Here is a 17,457-nt window from a genome sequence, read left to right on the forward strand (position 1 = left end):
TCCTGATGTTGATGTTATACCGGGAACTGAGCCTGTACCCATCCCCACTTTTGAACACATAACAGAAAGAGTAAAGAGAGCTGTACAATTTATTCCTTTGCTTGCTGGATTAGGAATTACTGCTGCACTAGCCACTGGAACTGCTGGCCTTACACATTCTATATCCCAATGTACCAAATTATCTAAACAATTAATCTCAGATGTACAGACTCTTTCTCAGACTATTCAGGATTTACAAGACCAATAAGATTTTTTGGCAGAGGTAGTTTTACAAAACCACAGAGGTCTTGATTTACTAACTGCAGAACAGGGAGGTATCTGTTTGGCTTTGCAGGAGAAATGCTGCTTCTATGCGAACAAGTCTGGAATAGTGCGTGATCGCATTAAACAACTGCAAGAGGATTTGGAAAAAAGAAGAAAACAGTTGGCTGACAATCCCCTTTGGACTGGGCTCAACGGATTCTTACCTTACCTCTTACCTTTACTGGGTCCTCTTATAGGTTTACTTCTTTTGCTGTCCTTGGGGCCTTTCCTTTTTAATAAGGTCACTACCTTTATTAAGGAACAGATAGAGGCTATTTAAGCACGGCCCATTCAGATTCATTATCAACGGCTGGAAATGGAACATTCCTCTAATGAGCGACATCGATCTGCTCGCCCTCCAAAAAATAGAGCTGAATAGTCAGAGACGGGTAAGAGGATGTTGTTCTACAGCAACCTAAGACAGGGATATCTGTCCAGCTACAGTTATTCCCAATGACGGGTAAGCTGTTATAGAATTGAACATCCCAACCTAAGCCAGACACAGCTCTTATTATGTTGGGCTATGTTTCCATTTCTCATATAAGAAAAGAAAGGGGGATATGTTGGGGGCCTGAAGCTCCACACCCCTTCTTGTGAGACCGCTTCTCCTTGACAATCTGCTCAGATGGCCATGCTTTACATAACTGCCTCGAAATCTTTATGCCAGAAACTGATTGCTCCTGGCTATGCAAGTTAATTTGCAAGTGACCTTTTAGCCTTCTCTAGAAACTGTTTAACCATAAACATTCTGGGTGGCAACCTTTACTTTGAATGTCCTGTCTTTGTCTCTCCTCAAGATATTATCATATCTTTACATTCCAGACCCTTTGCAGCATGCCTGCCTTCTCCTATATAAGATGTAACCTAAGAATCAATAAACGAGACTTGATCAGAATACTGTCTTGTCTCAATTTCTCATGTCTCTTGTCCCATCCAATTCCCACTCCCCCCTCCAGGGTCTGCGTTGAATATCCCGCGGGTCGGGACACCTACAACCACTTTCCTACTAGCACTCCTCCCTGAAAGCGAACAGGACACATACCCTTCTCTATTACATCCTGTAAACTCTGTTGTATGGGACACCACTAACCCCTCTTCTACACATTGTGTCCCTGTAACAATAAAACTAAAAAATCCCCCTAAATACATAAGTCAACCACAATATCCTCTTAGTACTGTGGCCCTCCATGGGCTTCTATCCATAATTGAGGACCTTCTCCAAAAACAGTACCTCCGCCATACCCACTCGCCATTCAACACTCCCATACTGGCAGTAAAAAAACCAAACGGGTCTTACCGACTAGTCCAAGACCCATAATTGAGGACCTTCTCCAAAAACAGTACCTCCGCCATACCCACTCACCATTCAACACTCCCATACTGGCAGTAAAAAAACCAAACGGGTCTTACCGACTAGTCCAAGATCTCTGCCTGATTAATGCCGCTGTTGTTCCTATCCATCCTTTAGTGCCCAATCCCTACACTCTTTTATCCCAAATCCCAGCTTCCACCACTCACTTCTCAGTTTTAGACCTAAAGGAACAACATTCCCCCATCTACACCTGGCAACAAATCATTTCTGCAACACTTACCCTCCTTATTCAAACTCTTTCCAACTCTACCCCTCCCCCAACTGCTTCCTTTGTGCATCCCTCCTGCTCCCACTCCTGGCTGCGGTCCCAGTAAACGTAACCCCATTCACCAACAATTCTTCCTCCAAATCAATTACATCCTTCAGCCTCCCTGAGGTTCCACTATGAGAACCTGATGATAACTCTAACCACACTGTGGTACCCCACCACTGCATGTATGGACCATCCTCGCCATCACCTGACCCCTCATTTCACTGTAATTCCAACTATACCATTCAAAATCACACAACAGCTCCATCAGGTCTATATTTCTAGTGCAACGGAACCCTTTCCACTATTTTTCCTGGAACCCTTTCCACTATTTTTCCTAACACCACTTCTCCTTGCCTCATAGTTACCGCTGTTCCCCAACTAACTCTCTATACCCACTCAGAGCTCTATTTTCTCCTACATCCACCTTCAAAACAAAAACGAGCCGCCTTCCTCCCAGTCTTAGTGGGAATATCCCTAACAACTTCAATTGCTACAGCCGGCTTATCGGGAGGAGCTTTAGGACACACCTTATGGACAGCAAAAGACATCAATAACAAACTCGAAGCTGCCCTCACCTCCACGGCTAAATCTCTGCCTGCCTTACAAAGACAAATTACTTCCCTAGCTAGGGTTACCCTACAGAACCGCAGAGCGCTAGACCTCCTCACTGCAGAAAAGGGTGGCACCTGTATCTTTCTTAGAGAAGAATGTTGTTATTACATCAACGAGTCTGGGATAGTAGAAACCAATATTGTCAAACTCACCAACTTAGCCTCAGACCTCCGAGCTGCCCACGACAACCCCTTTGCTTCTTTTTTTCAAAATCCCCTTCTTACGTGGGTATGGCCGGTTCTAGGACCTCTACTTATTGTACTTATGACCTATCTCTTCCTACCTTGTATCATAAAGTTTATCCAAACTCAAGTCGGTAAAATTTCTAACCAAACTTTTAACCAGCTTCTACTCAGAAATTACCAGCTCCTAGCCACCGAGGATCCTACCTGCTGCTCCTCAACGGATCAGCTAACGCACTGTTAATATGGACCTACATCTCTGGTGGCCCCTGTTCCTAGAGGTTTTAGCTGCAGATGCCTGGATGCTCTCCCCTACAGCCTCCTACACACGCTGGATAGATCAAGTAACTGACCTGTGGCTTCAGGGAACATTCATGGAATTCTCCCCTCTCGAAATTACTTTGTTTTCCACCCTCCTTTGGGGATTCACAAAGGGTCTCCTATCTCCCCCCAATTCCTCTCCCCCACTACGCCCCTTTCCAGCAGGAAGTAGCTCAATGACTTCGACGACCCACCTCCCACAAAAGAGGAAAAAGGGGGGAATGTAGGGACTCTGTGAGTACCAGAGCTGGACACACCTTAACAATACGGCGCCCTTCCGGGTTCTTCTCCACAGCCAACAAGCCCGCCGGCATGAAATCTTAACCAGTCACAGGTCAACATTTGTCTCCCGCCTAGCCCTGCCCAATCAGCTAATGCCCCGTTCACCTTTTGCCTGATCCCGGAATGCAGCTCCCTATAAATGTACCCGCAGCTTTCAATAAAACGGGACTTCTCTGGTGAACTGTTAGTCCGAGTCTCGGCCGTTCTTTTCCATTCGGTCTCATCGAAGGCAGAATTTCTAGTTATCATCCAATGTTACAAGCGGTATTATTTCAGCACAAAATCATGGCAAGAAAAACTTAAAGCACAAATAACACCCATTACGGGGAAGGTTCCGGACTCGTGATGGCGATCTGCGGGTCACAGGGTCGTGGCTACCCGTGCACTCCCTGATGGGGGAGGCAGGTAAGAAACAAGAAAACACACATATCTATAATTGAAAATTGTGTCCATCCACTCTTTGCTGGGCCAGGGCCCTCTCTGTTCAGAACCTGAGCAGTGATGACGTTTGCTGAGGACAAGACCTATAAGTATATCTGCCACGATCACAGCAATTTTCACCATACTGATGTTCTGGAGATTCTGCCTTACCTGTCCTGCCTCACAGCAAGTGACCAGGGACCCCAAACCATCTCCCAACCCCACTGGAGCCACCAACAGTTCCTGCTGAGGTTCCAGGGTCCTCTACACCTGCTGTGGCCCATAGCATCCCCTACAACAACTACAGGGAGAAGGACCCAAGTTACCCCATGCCTGTCCTGGACACACAGCCACCAAAGTCCCCGGAAGAGAGTTCAGAGCAAATCTTACAGACACCCAGCACTGGGGCCATCCTGAAGAGGTTGGCTGGCCCCCAGGAGCCCTCATCTGACCTGGCAGCCCTCAGCCTGCTGGCCTCCAGCAGGCATCAGGAGCAGGACACAGAACTGGGCAGTACCCACAAAGCAGCCGTGGTCTCCAGCCTCACATCACCCTGAGGGCCTGTGTCTCTGACTGTCTCCTTCCAGCCTCTGGCCCATTCCACTCCCAAGGCAAGCTGCCTGCCTGGACCTGCAGTGTCAGCTCCATCTCCTGGCACCTTCTCCTCCTCCACTGGCTTGGCTTTTGCAGGGGGCGTTGGTGACCAGGCTGAGGCTGTCATCCACTGCGGTGAGGCAGAGGTACCCGCCAACTCTACGACTACCAGCACAGTGCCCTCCAAGCTGCCCACCAACTTGATGCCTGTGAACACAGTGCCCTCCAAAGTGCCTGCCAAACCAGCGTTTGCCAGCACAGTGCCCTCCAAGTTGCCCACCAGCTCCAAGCCCCCCAGTACAACGCCCTCTACTGTGCTCACCAATCCAGCACCATCTAAACTGCCCATCAACTCAACACATGCCAGCATGGTGCCATCCAGAGTGCCCACTAGCATGGTGCCCACCAAGGTGCCTGCCAACACAGTGCCTGCCAGCAGGAGCAGCACCAGAGCTGAGGAGACCCTAGCAGCTCCAGCACCCACAGGTACCACTGAAGGGAGTTTGCCCTGGACAGACAGCAGCTCTGAGAGCCAGCAATCTGGGCCAGAGCTGAGCACGCCTAGCATGCTACTATCCCAGCTGGCCTGCCAGCCCTTCTCTGGCTGCACCGCAGATCTCACCATCAGCTGCAGAGACTCCCTGGGTGCAGTGCCCAGCCATGGTGTGGGGCCCAGCCATGGTGTGGGGCCCAGCCATGGTGGGGAGCCCAACCATGGCCCGAAAGAGAATGAGTACATGTCCGTGGGTACCTTTGGGATCCATGTGGCCGAGGATCCCAGTGCCAACCTCCTGGAGGCCTGCCCCAGGCCGTGTGCCACCCCGCCACTCAAGGAGGAGGAAGTGGTGGTGCGCTGTGTCTGGGATGCGCCCTGCGCTCCATGGCTCTGGGTGGCTGTGACTGGGGTGCTCATGGCCACACTCCTGGCCATGCTGTACCGGCGGCACCAATCCCAGTGAAGCCTCTCAGCCCTCTCCACCACGCATCTGCTCTGTTCCCCATGGTACAGCCAGACCCACTGTAGAGAGGGGCTTTCTGGCCACCCTTGTACCTTTCTCGGGGCTGGTGAATGGTTGGGTTAGAGGGGAGCTAAGGGACTGCAGGACTAGTGAGAGGCAGTACCATGGCTAGACCAAGTCCTGGGGATAGCATTTCCATGCCAGCTCGTACCCTCTGAAGATTCTTCACCATCCTCAGCTTTCTGGGCCCTGGGCTGCCCCCTGCACTCCAGACCTCACCCACCCAGCAATCCAGGTTGTCTCCTATGTCCTCCGGAGGAGGTGCCACCGTCCAGGCCTCATCCCTGTTTCCCCAAGCAAGATCAGGAAATGCTGCTGAAGAGCGCACAGGGGTAGGCAATGCCCTTTGTCCTGCCCAGGTCCTCAGAGGCCAGAGGGCAGGTGTGTGGGGTGGGAGACCCCACAAGACCTCGCTCCCATCCCCAGCAGCCCAGCATGAAGTCCATCGCACTGGAGCAGGAGGCAGTGGCAGTGAAGCTGCTCTCCAGGGACCCAGCTGCTTTGAGTCTTCTGCCCCTCTGGTGCCCCTCCCCGGCGAGGCTACCTGGGGGAGGTGCAAAGGTTGCCAAGGACCCCAGGGAAGCCAGACGGAGTTTCCAGGCCTAAAACCTCTGGACCCCTTTTCCAGCCTTCACACCCTTTCTTTCCCTCCCTACTGGTCTCCATTCTCTTCAGCTCCCTACACAACTTGGGGAAGGGACACCCAGTGGGCAGAGCTCACGCAGAGGTTTGGATTTCAGCCCCGTCACTTCCTGGGCTGTGTGGCCATGGTAGACATCTCTGGTATTGCTTCCTCACATGAACAGTGAGTATCTAGCTTATCCTTCACTTGAAGGGTTCTTCTGACATTGAAACATATAGGTGTTTGCCGAGTGCCTGGATCAGAGGGGGTGACCACTAAATGCTTCTCCCACCTCTCTCCCGCCCAACCTGGTATTACAGCTGAGAATGAGAGAGGCAGCGCGTGCAGCAGATAAGGGCATAGCTCTAGCTTATCCTTCACTTGAAGGGTTCTTCTGACATTGAAACATATAGGTGTTTGCCGAGTGCCTGGCTCAGAGGGGGTGACCACTAAATGCTTCTCCCACCTCTCTCCCGCCTAACCTGGTATTACAGCTGAGAATGAGAGAGGCAGCGCGTGCAGCAGATAAGGGCATAGCTCTGCAGTGTAAGGCAGTCTAGGCTGCATCCTGCTCTGCCTCTCACGAGCTCTGTGATCTTGGGCAAGGTATTCATCTCTCTGTGTCAGTTTTCTCACCTGTAAACTGGGGATGAATATATATATATATATATATATATATATATATCTCCTAACATTGTTGGGAGGATTTAATGAGTTTGTCTATGTAAAAAACAAACAAAAAAACAACACCCATTACTAAGGGAATTTGTTAGAAACAATGAATAACTTTTATCCCAGTGAGAGCTGAAATTAATAGTTTGCCTAACCACTCAGTTGAGGACAGGAAGAAAATGAATAAACACATTTTATTTGATCAATCTTCTCCATCCTTATTTCCTTTTGGTCATTTAATGAAAAATCAAAGAAAACTGCTCTTCATTTCTTCCTTTTTATTCTGAATTTGATACAAGGCTCACACAATGCTGACACGCATAATCCAAACTCATCCCAAGAAAAAAAATGTACATAATCTCTAATGAATGTTTTCATTTTCCTCTTTCAAGTTTCCAAAAACTCAACTGTTACTCTAGACATACAAGGTTTCCCACATGCTCTCAAGGAAATACCTCCAGTGCCTGAGGCTCAGTTGTTTCAGAAGTGTAGGGACTCAGAGGAGTTTACCCATCAAGTCTCAAGGTCAGGAGGGAAACCACCCTGTCAAAACGTGATGAGGAGGAATTCTGTTTGGACTTTGATTCAAATAAAAGTGTCTTTCAAGGGCTGGCTGCTTAGCTCAGTTGGTTAGAACGTGGTGCTGATAACACCAAGGTCCAGGGTTTGATCCCTGTACTGCCAGCTGCCAAAAAAGAAAAAAAAAAAGTGTCTTTCATATTATACAATTCTTCCCTCCCAGCCATTTTACCTGGGCTAAATTCTGGAAACCTCCCAATGTACTCCGGTAGCAAAAGCAGATAAATAACTAAAGATGCCATATCATAGGCTCCGTATCCATAATTTCTTATAGTGTTCAATATATGGCACTATGTCTTAGGTATTCCAGGTTGTTCTCTTATTTTGGAATTCTGTTAGACTAATCAACATATGCCAGAAACCATCTGACTACCTTGCAGAAGTTAAAAGAGGGTAAGGATTAAGTTCAACGCCTATGTAATGAATTGGCAGGAACATAGAAAGTCACAGAGTTTGGACAAGGAAGATCTTAACACACAAAGATCCTTTCTTCTTCCAATATTTTGACTATTTGGGTATTATGCTCAAATGGGGGAAAAACCAAAAATGTTTATGTGGACATTTATTTAGGTTGATATAGTTTGTAGAAATCAAACTGACATTAGAAGGACTCTCAACTTAAGATCTGTGGTTGGGCTTCAGGAAGACCCCTGGAAAGATAAATTTAAAGTAAATAAAATAAAATAAATAAATATAAATCTTTTTTTCTGGAGAATCTATGGCTTTCATCAGAAATAGTCCTTAATGATAAAAGAAAAAAAAAAAGGTTTAAAAACACTGCATCCAAATTTAAAACTTGTCTTCTTATGGAAAAGTGTCTGAGAGTGCCTTGTATCTTTCATGTTACAGAATTACTCAGTTAAGACGAACTTACATTAGATACGGACCTTCACCTGTCACATAGCTAAGATATAAGCATTTTCCTAAACTCAAAACAAAGTACACATACCTTTTTTCCAAATCTCTGATTTTCTCTCTTAGTGGCTCAACAATCTGGAACAAAAGTAACCAAAATCAATTTTAAAGCAAAAACACAGTCCTCCACCACTTTCACCCAGTTCTGACGTGTAGGATAAGCATGACATTGCACAAATCAGATTTTAATTTCTTCTGCAAATTCACTTCCAGTTTGAAACTAAGATATACCACATGGATCGCAGAGCTCGCTCCAAGCTGATAAACTGCAAGCTGCAACTGCTGCTCCAAGGATGCCTGGATCTCTGAGAAAGCTAACCTTTTTATTCACCCCCTTACTAGAAGAATGTAAAAGGTGATTCAGGTTTGTAAAAACTAGTCTCTTTCAGAAACTAAAGTATTCCCTAAGTGTGGCTCACAAAAGCTTACCATCTTATTTCTGCTATCATATCCATGTTATCAGCTCCAGCACGTAAGCTGCAGGTTGTGAGTCAACCCACACTCCTGTGTGTCGAAACGGAGGTCTTGGGCAGAAAGACAGCAACCCAAGGGCTTCCCTACGACTCCAGCACTTGGGCTTCACATCCAGATGAGTAACTCCCCATCTCCTCCCACAGCCCTGGTACAACAGTCTAGCTGTATCTCCATTTATTTATCTATAAACTGTAAGCAACTGTTTTAAAGCAGGAGGTGTACAACTGAGCAGAAGTGGTAGCTTTCAGTGTGGTGGGAGTGTGACTCCCCACCTGTGCATACAGAAGCTCTGGATGTTTCCAAGCATCTGACCTGGGATCATTTTTCCTTTCAGCATCTGCTCAGGTGAGTGGATGTTGGGATTTGCCTCCATCTCTTAAAGGTAATCACCTCCCTTGCTCTAAGAAAGGCTCACCTGAAAAGTCATGTAAAAGTCAAAATCCATTTTGCCGTTATGGCAGAACTTATTTTAACACGTCGTACCTTTATAAAAAAGGACAAAGAGACTGCATCTGCAGGATAACAAAAAAAAGTCTCTTAAGGGAGTAATTTTTTAAGAGATGGTTTCAAAATCATAGAAGAGCATCAAGCTGCCGCAATCAAGATACCAGCGCAAGCAACAGAAGTGAAATTGATCAATAAATTGATAAACAGAAGCAAAATATGGAAGACAGACTAACCTCTTCAATCTTGCTTTCGATTTTTAGTTCACTGTTTTCCTGGATAGACCTGTTGAGCAGAAAACTATGAAACTGAGACCAATTGAAAGGCTCTGTGACTTCAATGTCTGTTTCTGGACAAATTACTGTAACACAAACCCAAAGCCATCTCCCTCCCTGCCCAAGGAGCAGTCATAGGTGCCACTTCCCTCCAGAAGGGGTGTACCAGGGAAAATAACACAGCCGTGGAGAGGGAATTTCCTTCAATCCACCTATGAACATGCTCAGTATTGTTTCTATAAACCAAAATAATCCCACTTCCATGTTACACCCAACTCGGGATTTTAAATTAGAAGCAGGAAGTAGTGTCTATAGGAGTACGTGTTTGTCTGCTGGGCTTTCCCTGGGACTTAAATGCAAAATGGAGTTTTTCCAAGTAAAAACACAGAACTCTTTTAAATAGGACCTTGGACACCCCACCTAGCCACACACACAGCAGCCTTTGTCAGGAGACACAGGTACCCTGGCAGTAGGAATTGGATAAACACAGCCCCACCTACCTCAACCAATTCCACATGAAAAGCCTCCTGGGGGCACAGTAACCTTTTACCCTTGTAGCCTTGTGCAGGGGCATTAAAATTCCAATACAATCATCACAATTGTAATTGTTATTCTTACATTGTTTAATACCACGAAATAAAATGAAGCAAATTTTTCTTTAAATGGAAAACTGTACTAACAGCATCAAATTTGTTTTTACAATAAATGCTTATTACTTTTTAATGAGTAAAAATGGCAATTTTTTTATTTGGTAAAGAGATAACTACCAGGAGTATTTTACTTTTGCAAGTGTCCCTCCTGCTCTATTAAGAAGCACAAACACTGCTCATTCAGACCAGAGGTTCCGTGGGTCAAACCCCGGGACAGATATGACAGGTGGTCTCAGTGTCCGCTTCCAGTAGCTTCCTGGGCCATGCAAGCCAGGTCCCCTAAGAGAGTACCTTCTCAAAAAGTTTTGCAAAAGCCCCCCTGTGCTCCTGCTTAAGACACCCAGAAATACCATGTACAAATTTCAGTGGTGTGACAGCTAGGGCCAACCCTGTTGTCTACACACGCAGGGAAAAGGACGAGGTAGGCGAGGTAGAGGAGGTGTCCACGGCTTTACATCTGCTCTTCACCTGGGTAAACAATATCCACAGAAGAGAAACCACCTAGAGCTGTGAATAGCAAAAAACTCAATTTCGTTTTAAAAACAGTCTTCGATGAATCCATGACATACATCAATGGTATAAGCCATATATAACAACTGACACATGTCTATAAAACCCAACAATAGCCAAGTAATTAAAAACCATTACCTCATATTAACGAAGTTTCCCCAAACAGCTGTAAGAAAAAAGAAGAGGGGAAAAAATTAATATTAATGCCACAAAATTCAGGGATTCCAATTGATAAAATTTTAAATTTTGACCAAGATTTTAAAGTTCACTAAGAAAACTAAATTTTAGCTCATCAAGACAATAAAACGCACACTTTGTTTTCAAAAGAATTAAGTCCGACTAAAAAGCAAGTGGAAATGTGATCCTGTCCCTCCCTGTAGTTTTGGAATACCTCTTTTGGGGCTTGGAGTTCAAGGGTACATGTGTTTTGATAGACAGTATGTCTTCAACCTTTGTTTGAGGAAGAGCTAGCAACAAAAACAAAGAACTGCACATCTGAAAGAGACTCCAGGGTTCAATCAACCTCTGCCTTTAAATGTCGATTAAACCAAAACCCACAGAAGTTACGGCCAAAGTCATGGCTCACCTCCAACTGGAGGCCTGTCCTTTCTCAGCACTGATCAACCTCCTTCTATTACAGGCTCTTTGATTATGGGCACCTGCTGGGCAGGTTGTCTTGTGCCTGTGTACAGCTGGCCTTCAATAAAAGTGTATAAATTAGCCCTGGCCTGACAGTGAAATTTTACCAGGGAAGACTTTAAAACATAACACTAGACTATGAGCAATCACCTTAAGAGCAGAGGAAGTATGACATGGGAGAAATTAAAATAAAGCTATACTATATTCATTATTCACTTAAAAAAGTATAAAGAATGTTCATAATAATTTTGAACCAGGAGATTTACTTTTGAGTATTATTCTCCAGAAATAGATAAATATATATATATATACAGGAAAGTTGCCTTCACAAATACTAGTATCACGGCCTTATTTAATCACACATAAAAAAAGGAATAAACCAAAATACCCCACAATTGGAGGACCACTGTATAAATTAGGATATAGTGATTTGATAAAATCAGAAAGCCATTTTAAATATGACTATGAAACTATGTAACATGTTAAAGTAGTTACGACAGTACCAGATGAAAAAATATATACACAGTATGACTTCCATTAATACAAAATACATTTTAAAAAAAAAAGACTGTATGATATGGCCAAAATACTGAGTTTTAATAGCAACATGAGTAACTGCTTATTTTTCCTTGTATTTAGATGCTGACCTTGCTTTTTTAAAAGGAGGGAAGAGATTTTTAAACCTTTGCTAAACTCCATACCCCTTTTACCCTGTTCTTGGGCTCTCCCTAGACACCTCATGAGCATCTGGGTCAGTTCTCAGCTCTCGGACATCAGGCACTGCCACCAGCACCAGAGAGCCCACAAAATCACTAATATGCCACCAGCGGCCAAACCCCTGGGCACCTTTCTTTACTGTGCTGTCTCAAATAAACACACGGTCACACTGTGGATCTAGGATGAAGGATCTGTGGATCTATCCTTTTCTATGCTATGGAACCATGTGCACAGGAACTGCCTGTTCCTCAGGGTGTCTTCTGGGTGGGCAGCGCCTTTGACAGCCTTTTCAAATCACTCCACAGCTTATTCATTTATTGCGTTATTTTCTTTCCAACCTTTTCTCAAGTCAGGATAAAATACCTATTTCAGAGACATCTCTCAATCCTTCTGTCATCACTTAGTCCACCTTAGAGTATCAAAGGAGCCGTCCAGACGCTTTCTCTTCCCTTGACGGTGATCTCCTGAGCCCTCTCCCGTGTCCGACTGGCCCTCCCTAAGCCATCTCTCTCTGGAGGGCCACACTTTCCAGATCGGCCCCAGACACTGACGTCCAAGCCGCAGCTTTACCACCCTTTAAAAGTGTGTGAGAATAGACATAAATGGACAATGCCAGGATCTGTTTCTGATGTGAGGCCTCTTCAGCTCTCCGCCGCCAGCTGACAGAAGAGCTTCGTGAACCCCTCCTCCCCAATCAGAGGCCCGAGGCAGCCCTCTGCAAGCATCCCTCTCCTCTCCTCTCCTCTCCTCTCCTCTGCTCGGATGCTCCCCTTCCCAGTCTTCTGACGCATCTCGAGGCAGCCCTCTGCAAGCATCCCTCTCCTCTCCTCTCCTCTCCTCTGCTCGGATGCTCCCCTTCCCAGTCTTCTGACGCATCTGTAGGTGGTCACCCCGAAGCACTTCCTGCTCTGGGGGACACTGGTGGTCTCCCTGTGTGGCCACAGCATCCCCTTCATGTTCTGACCTAATTAGGAGCTAACAGGTGGGTCTCCCTGCAAGATGAGGTGTTTCCTTATTCATCCTTTCAACACCAGGCACATGCGGTCCACGACCCAGAATTAGTAGAGTGGATGTCAAGTAATTTTTTCCCTTTTCTTACAACATTCATCCCTTGCTTATTACTTTTTATCTTCAGAAGTATTATAACCAATTCATCTTCACAATGTTTTTATGTCAAGTGTTTGTGGCCTCCTTTTAAATTATCAACAGTTCCACCTGGTTTGCTTTGGGCAGCAGAATGGAACTCAGCACCCAGCACAGACCAGAGAACTGACACACCTGACAAGCAGGACAAACCCCTGCATAGCTGCAAACTTATTCCTCAGGGGAAAACACAATTTCCAACAGTTACAGAGCCTGGCTCCTGCAGTTTTATGTAGAGTAACCTGGAACGCTGCAGGGCACAGGGCTTCAAAGTTAAACATTATTTAAAATTAATGTTGCTTCAAGAATTTTGCAACCTGTTTGAGTTATTTTGACCCATCTTTCAGTGCCTCAAAGGGATACTGCGCATTCCTAACAGATGTGCTCTATAAATACCTGAACTAAACTGAACTGAGTTATATACAGTATACCAAGAGTCATTATCAAGGAAAGTATAAAAGAAAAAAGATAATTATTCACTGTTACTGACAAAGAAAGGGCTTAGAACTGAATTCCCTTCCACATCTTTCAAGATATTTTAATTCATTCTAATTTTTAACATTTTGTTTTATACTGCATGCAAACTGAGGCACACCAGTTTCATAATTCTCATTATGTCTGTATCTAGACTTCATGGTAGGCAGGGAAACAGTTCAAGAAAATCTATCACATACAAACTTTCATTTAGGGCAAAAAATTGAGTTATTTTTACAAGTATGATCCTTTTCCAACAACGAAAAAATTAAAATGCTGACCCAAACTTTCATAGTCTGTGTTAGCCTAACTTGGTTTCTTAAATACTAATCAGCTATCACTTGAGATAAATCCTCTTAGAGCAGTTTCTCAATATGAAGTCTGTGATCTCCATGGATTCATGAATGAGTTTCAGGAAGGGTGGTGCTGGAGGTTGAGGGGGACTCAAAGAACAGGCAGAATTGCATGTCTATAGCTTTCCAAAGTCCTCCGAGGAGTTCAAGACCTTTAGCAAACTAAAAATCACCAATTCAGAACCCACAGAGGCTTGGAATTTTGGTACATTTGCTTTAGAATAGGGATAGATCCCCAATGCCAGGCCACACAGAAAGCACAGATTCCTCACCAGGAACTCAGGTCGGGGGCAGCCCTTTCAATGTCCTACTTTAAGTACTGCTAGATCAGACAAAATTACTATCTCCATTTCACACCTGTCCATTTTAAATGGCTGCAATGTGCTTTAGTATGTTTTTGTTAGGCATTCTGGTCACGATTTTAAGCTGGAAAGCACATATACTTTTATATACTACGCCACGGGAAGAAGTGTGACTTAAGGAAATTGCTCTCCTACCCCGTCCATGGGCACTCACCTATGCCAGGCTGTCTGTAACACATGCCCTTACGTACAATAAGACATCCTACAAGCCAGTGTGCCACATGTTCACCGACTCAGCTTAGTGTATTAGGCAGCTCCCAACTGCACGGGACCCCACGGGGACCCCACACTGGCTTTGCCTTCCTTTTCCAGTGTTTCCTAAATTCCTCCCTCACTCATCCACCAGCCAATCCATTCAACAAACTCAGCACAAGGGGTAAGACCCAGCACACAACAGCTTCACTGTCTGGAGGCAATGGTGGGGGCTGTGACCCACATGCGTCCCAAGGGGCAGAGAGGACCCCAGAGAGGAGGGCCTGGAGAAGGCTTCCCAAAAGGGGTCCACCTCGGTCTATGGGAAATAAAAAGCATGACTCCCGTTCCTGCAATAAAAGTGGAGCACCTGCCACTGTCTAGACGCGGGGAAACCACCCAGGTCACCAAGACATAGACCTTCAGGACTGGACGAGAGGGAGAAACAGCAGGCCCCAAACAGCAACAGAGGGCGGCAGGCACCAGGCTTAAATGCAGGTTTTTTCTTAAAATTCGAACATTTATGTATTGAGCCCTTGCTAGGAGCCAAGCAATGTGTGAGATCTGGCAGCCAAGATTCCTGATCCACACCGCCCTTCGGCATTGAAAAGGCTCCCTTGGACTCAGTGACAGAGAATGGGGGCTGCGTGGTATGGTGGGGATCTGATGCTCTAGTCTCAGCCCATGAAATCCAGTGCTTTCCAGGGCCTACAGACCCTTACACAGTCTGTACGTCAGACCTGTGGAATCAGAATCTCTGCAGAAAGGCCCTGGCATCAGTATTTTGTAAATGTCCCAGGTGACTCTAAATCTGGGAACCTGCTACCACCACTCACCTACTGCCCACCTCTCTGTTCTTACAGTCCAGGTCCCTGCCTCAGGGCCTATGCACTGACTCTCCTCTCATCTGCCTCCTCCCTCAGCTCATCTGAGCCTCAGAGCAAACGTTACCTTATCAGAGGGTCCTCTGCACACTCAGTTTGTGAAAGCACCCCCACCCCACCTATTCCCTCCTGACCCCACTTAGCCTTTCTTTCTCTTCACAGCACTCTTCACCAGCTAACATACCCATGTGTCCATTTATCCACGAGTGTACGTTTATTGCCTGTTCCCCCCACAAAAGTAAGCTCCAAGGCAGCAAAGGTTGTGTTCAGTGCTGTTACCTAGGGCGCCAAGATAGAGGGACAGAGTGTGTACTCACTGAGTATTTACGGAAAGAAGGAACAAACGAGAAAACCTCCCCCAAATGACTGGGAATTGATTCTCCAAGGTAGGAGTTGGCAAGCTTTTTCTTTTTGTTTTTGGATGATTTTTGGTGGCTGGTCGGTACAAGGATCCAACACTGAACCCTGCCTGGTGTTATCAACACCACACTCTAACCAACTGAGCAACTGGCCCGTTCAAACTTTTTCTATAAAATGCCAGAGAGTAAGTATTTCAGGCTTTGCAGGCCATATGGTCTCTGTCACAACTACACAACCCGGCCACTGCAGGGTGAACACAGCCATAAGTGATTCGTACAAATGTGGCTGTGCTCCCATACAACTTTACTCAAGAACACAGAAATTTGAGTTTCATACAATTTTCAGGTGTTGTGAAATCGTATTCTTTTTTTGACTTTTTTTCAACCATTTAAAAATTGTCAAACCTTCTTAGCTCCTGGGACTTGCTAAAACTAGCAGCGGGCTGGACTTGGCCAGCGGGCCATAGTTTGCCAACCCCTGCCCTAAGGGAGTGATTCTAGTCCAGGGAGTTCTTGTCCTTGAGGGGAACACAGCCGGCAGCCACCTGTATATAACACGCATCCTGTTGCAGAAGTGAAGGCTGCAGTCAGTGGAGCCCAGGTGAGCAGGCAGGTCGCTGAATGGTGAAGCTGTGGAGCTGTGTGTGGCCTCGTGGGAAGAGAGCCGAGGCTGCAAGGTCAAGATGCGCCAGGAGACTATTTCCTAACAAGCTCCCTAGAGATCCTGTCAATGAGTCAAACGTGGGCACCGTGTTTCCTATCATATTATTCCAAGAAAGCCAATGAGCAACTGTCCAGTGTGATGAAGGGTAACGAGATGCTCCAGCAGTACCTGAGCATCACTGGACGTCGCAGCGTGAGGGACAGGCGAAGGGGTGGCGGCGCAGAGAGCAAGTCATGCAGGGCAGCAGGAAAGGGCAGCAGAAGTGCGGGGCGGGCTAGTGGGCTGGGACAAGTACATGTGGCTCGAGGCATCCTAATGGACCCACATGGATGTCTAACAGGCAGCAGAAACAGAGGCCAGTACCAGCCAGAAGCGCAGACAGGGGACCGGCACAGGCTGCATGTGCCCATGGCTCACAGAACATGTCCCTGACCACTGGTCACTGCAGGGTGATGGCCACAACCCCAGGGGAGCTCGTGATAGCACCAAGGCAAGTGCCCAGTGATCACTGCCGTTTACAAGCACCTAACTCCATGCTGGCCTTTACCCCTTGCCTCTCACAGCACAAGATGGGAGCTTACTGGCATCATGTGATCTGCCCAAGGTCTCATGGCTGGTGCCCACCCAGCCCTGGGCTACCCCTTCCAAGTGTGAGGCCTCTTTCAAGGCCTGTGAGACTTGCTGAGAGCTCCAGAACTGTTCCCATCTGCACAGAAGGCACCTGTTCACTTCCAAACTTGTCCTCTGAGCTAATCCCCCATCCCCAGATGCTACATGGCACATGCTCAAATTAAAACTGAGTGAAATCAACCTCGGTGAAATACTTGGGAGGACAAGAAAGCCTACTGAAACATGGAGGATGTTCCCAGTTTCAGGAGAATGAAGAGTGACTCCGACTTTTCATCACGCAGGGCAAGAACACTTTAATCTAGAAGAATATTCGAAACAGAAAACTTGTACAGAGGGCACCTTGAGCACATTTAAAATGAGTACTGGCAGACAAAGTTCCAGAACAATGCTGGGGCATGCACTCAGATGCAGACTGTTTACCATTCCTCACAAGCTTTCCTGAGCATGTTAATTGCACCAAAACATCTACCAAGTGCCCACCGCAGAGCTGTACAATGTCCATGTGTGTTTTATACAAAAAGAGCCTCCAAGGTGGCACTTT

General features: G+C 46.3%; 1 protein-coding gene, 1 long non-coding RNA gene and 1 pseudogene across 2 annotated transcripts in view; 1 reads left to right on the forward strand and 2 right to left on the reverse strand.

Moving 5' to 3' along the window:
• The window catches only part of LOC103609528 (olfactory receptor 7A17-like), a 27,982-nt gene extending 24,625 nt beyond the window's left edge, over positions 1 to 3,357 (reverse strand). Inside the window, exon 1 of the mRNA XM_008593838.1 lies at positions 3,301 to 3,357. Coding sequence (XP_008592060.1) covers positions 3,301 to 3,357 — 57 coding nt within the window. The remainder of the gene's footprint in view (positions 1 to 3,300) is intronic.
• Positions 3,358 to 4,074: 717 nt separating this feature from the next.
• On the forward strand, positions 4,075 to 5,298 carry LOC103609530 (annotated as a pseudogene).
• Positions 5,299 to 6,915: 1,617 nt separating this feature from the next.
• Positions 6,916 to 10,665, reverse strand: LOC103609527. Its single transcript, XR_552146.1, has 4 exons — positions 10,638 to 10,665; positions 9,301 to 9,349; positions 8,181 to 8,224; positions 6,916 to 7,337 (listed from the first exon to the last, which is right to left on the reverse strand). It is a non-coding gene; the product is annotated as an uncharacterized LOC103609527 (long non-coding RNA).
• Positions 10,666 to 17,457: the final 6,792 nt, after the last annotated feature.

Source organism: Galeopterus variegatus, unplaced genomic scaffold, assembly GCF_000696425.1.
Source record: "Galeopterus variegatus unplaced genomic scaffold, G_variegatus-3.0.2 Scaffold9723, whole genome shotgun sequence".
In the NCBI taxonomy this organism is placed as follows: Eukaryota; Metazoa; Chordata; class Mammalia; order Dermoptera; family Cynocephalidae; genus Galeopterus; species Galeopterus variegatus.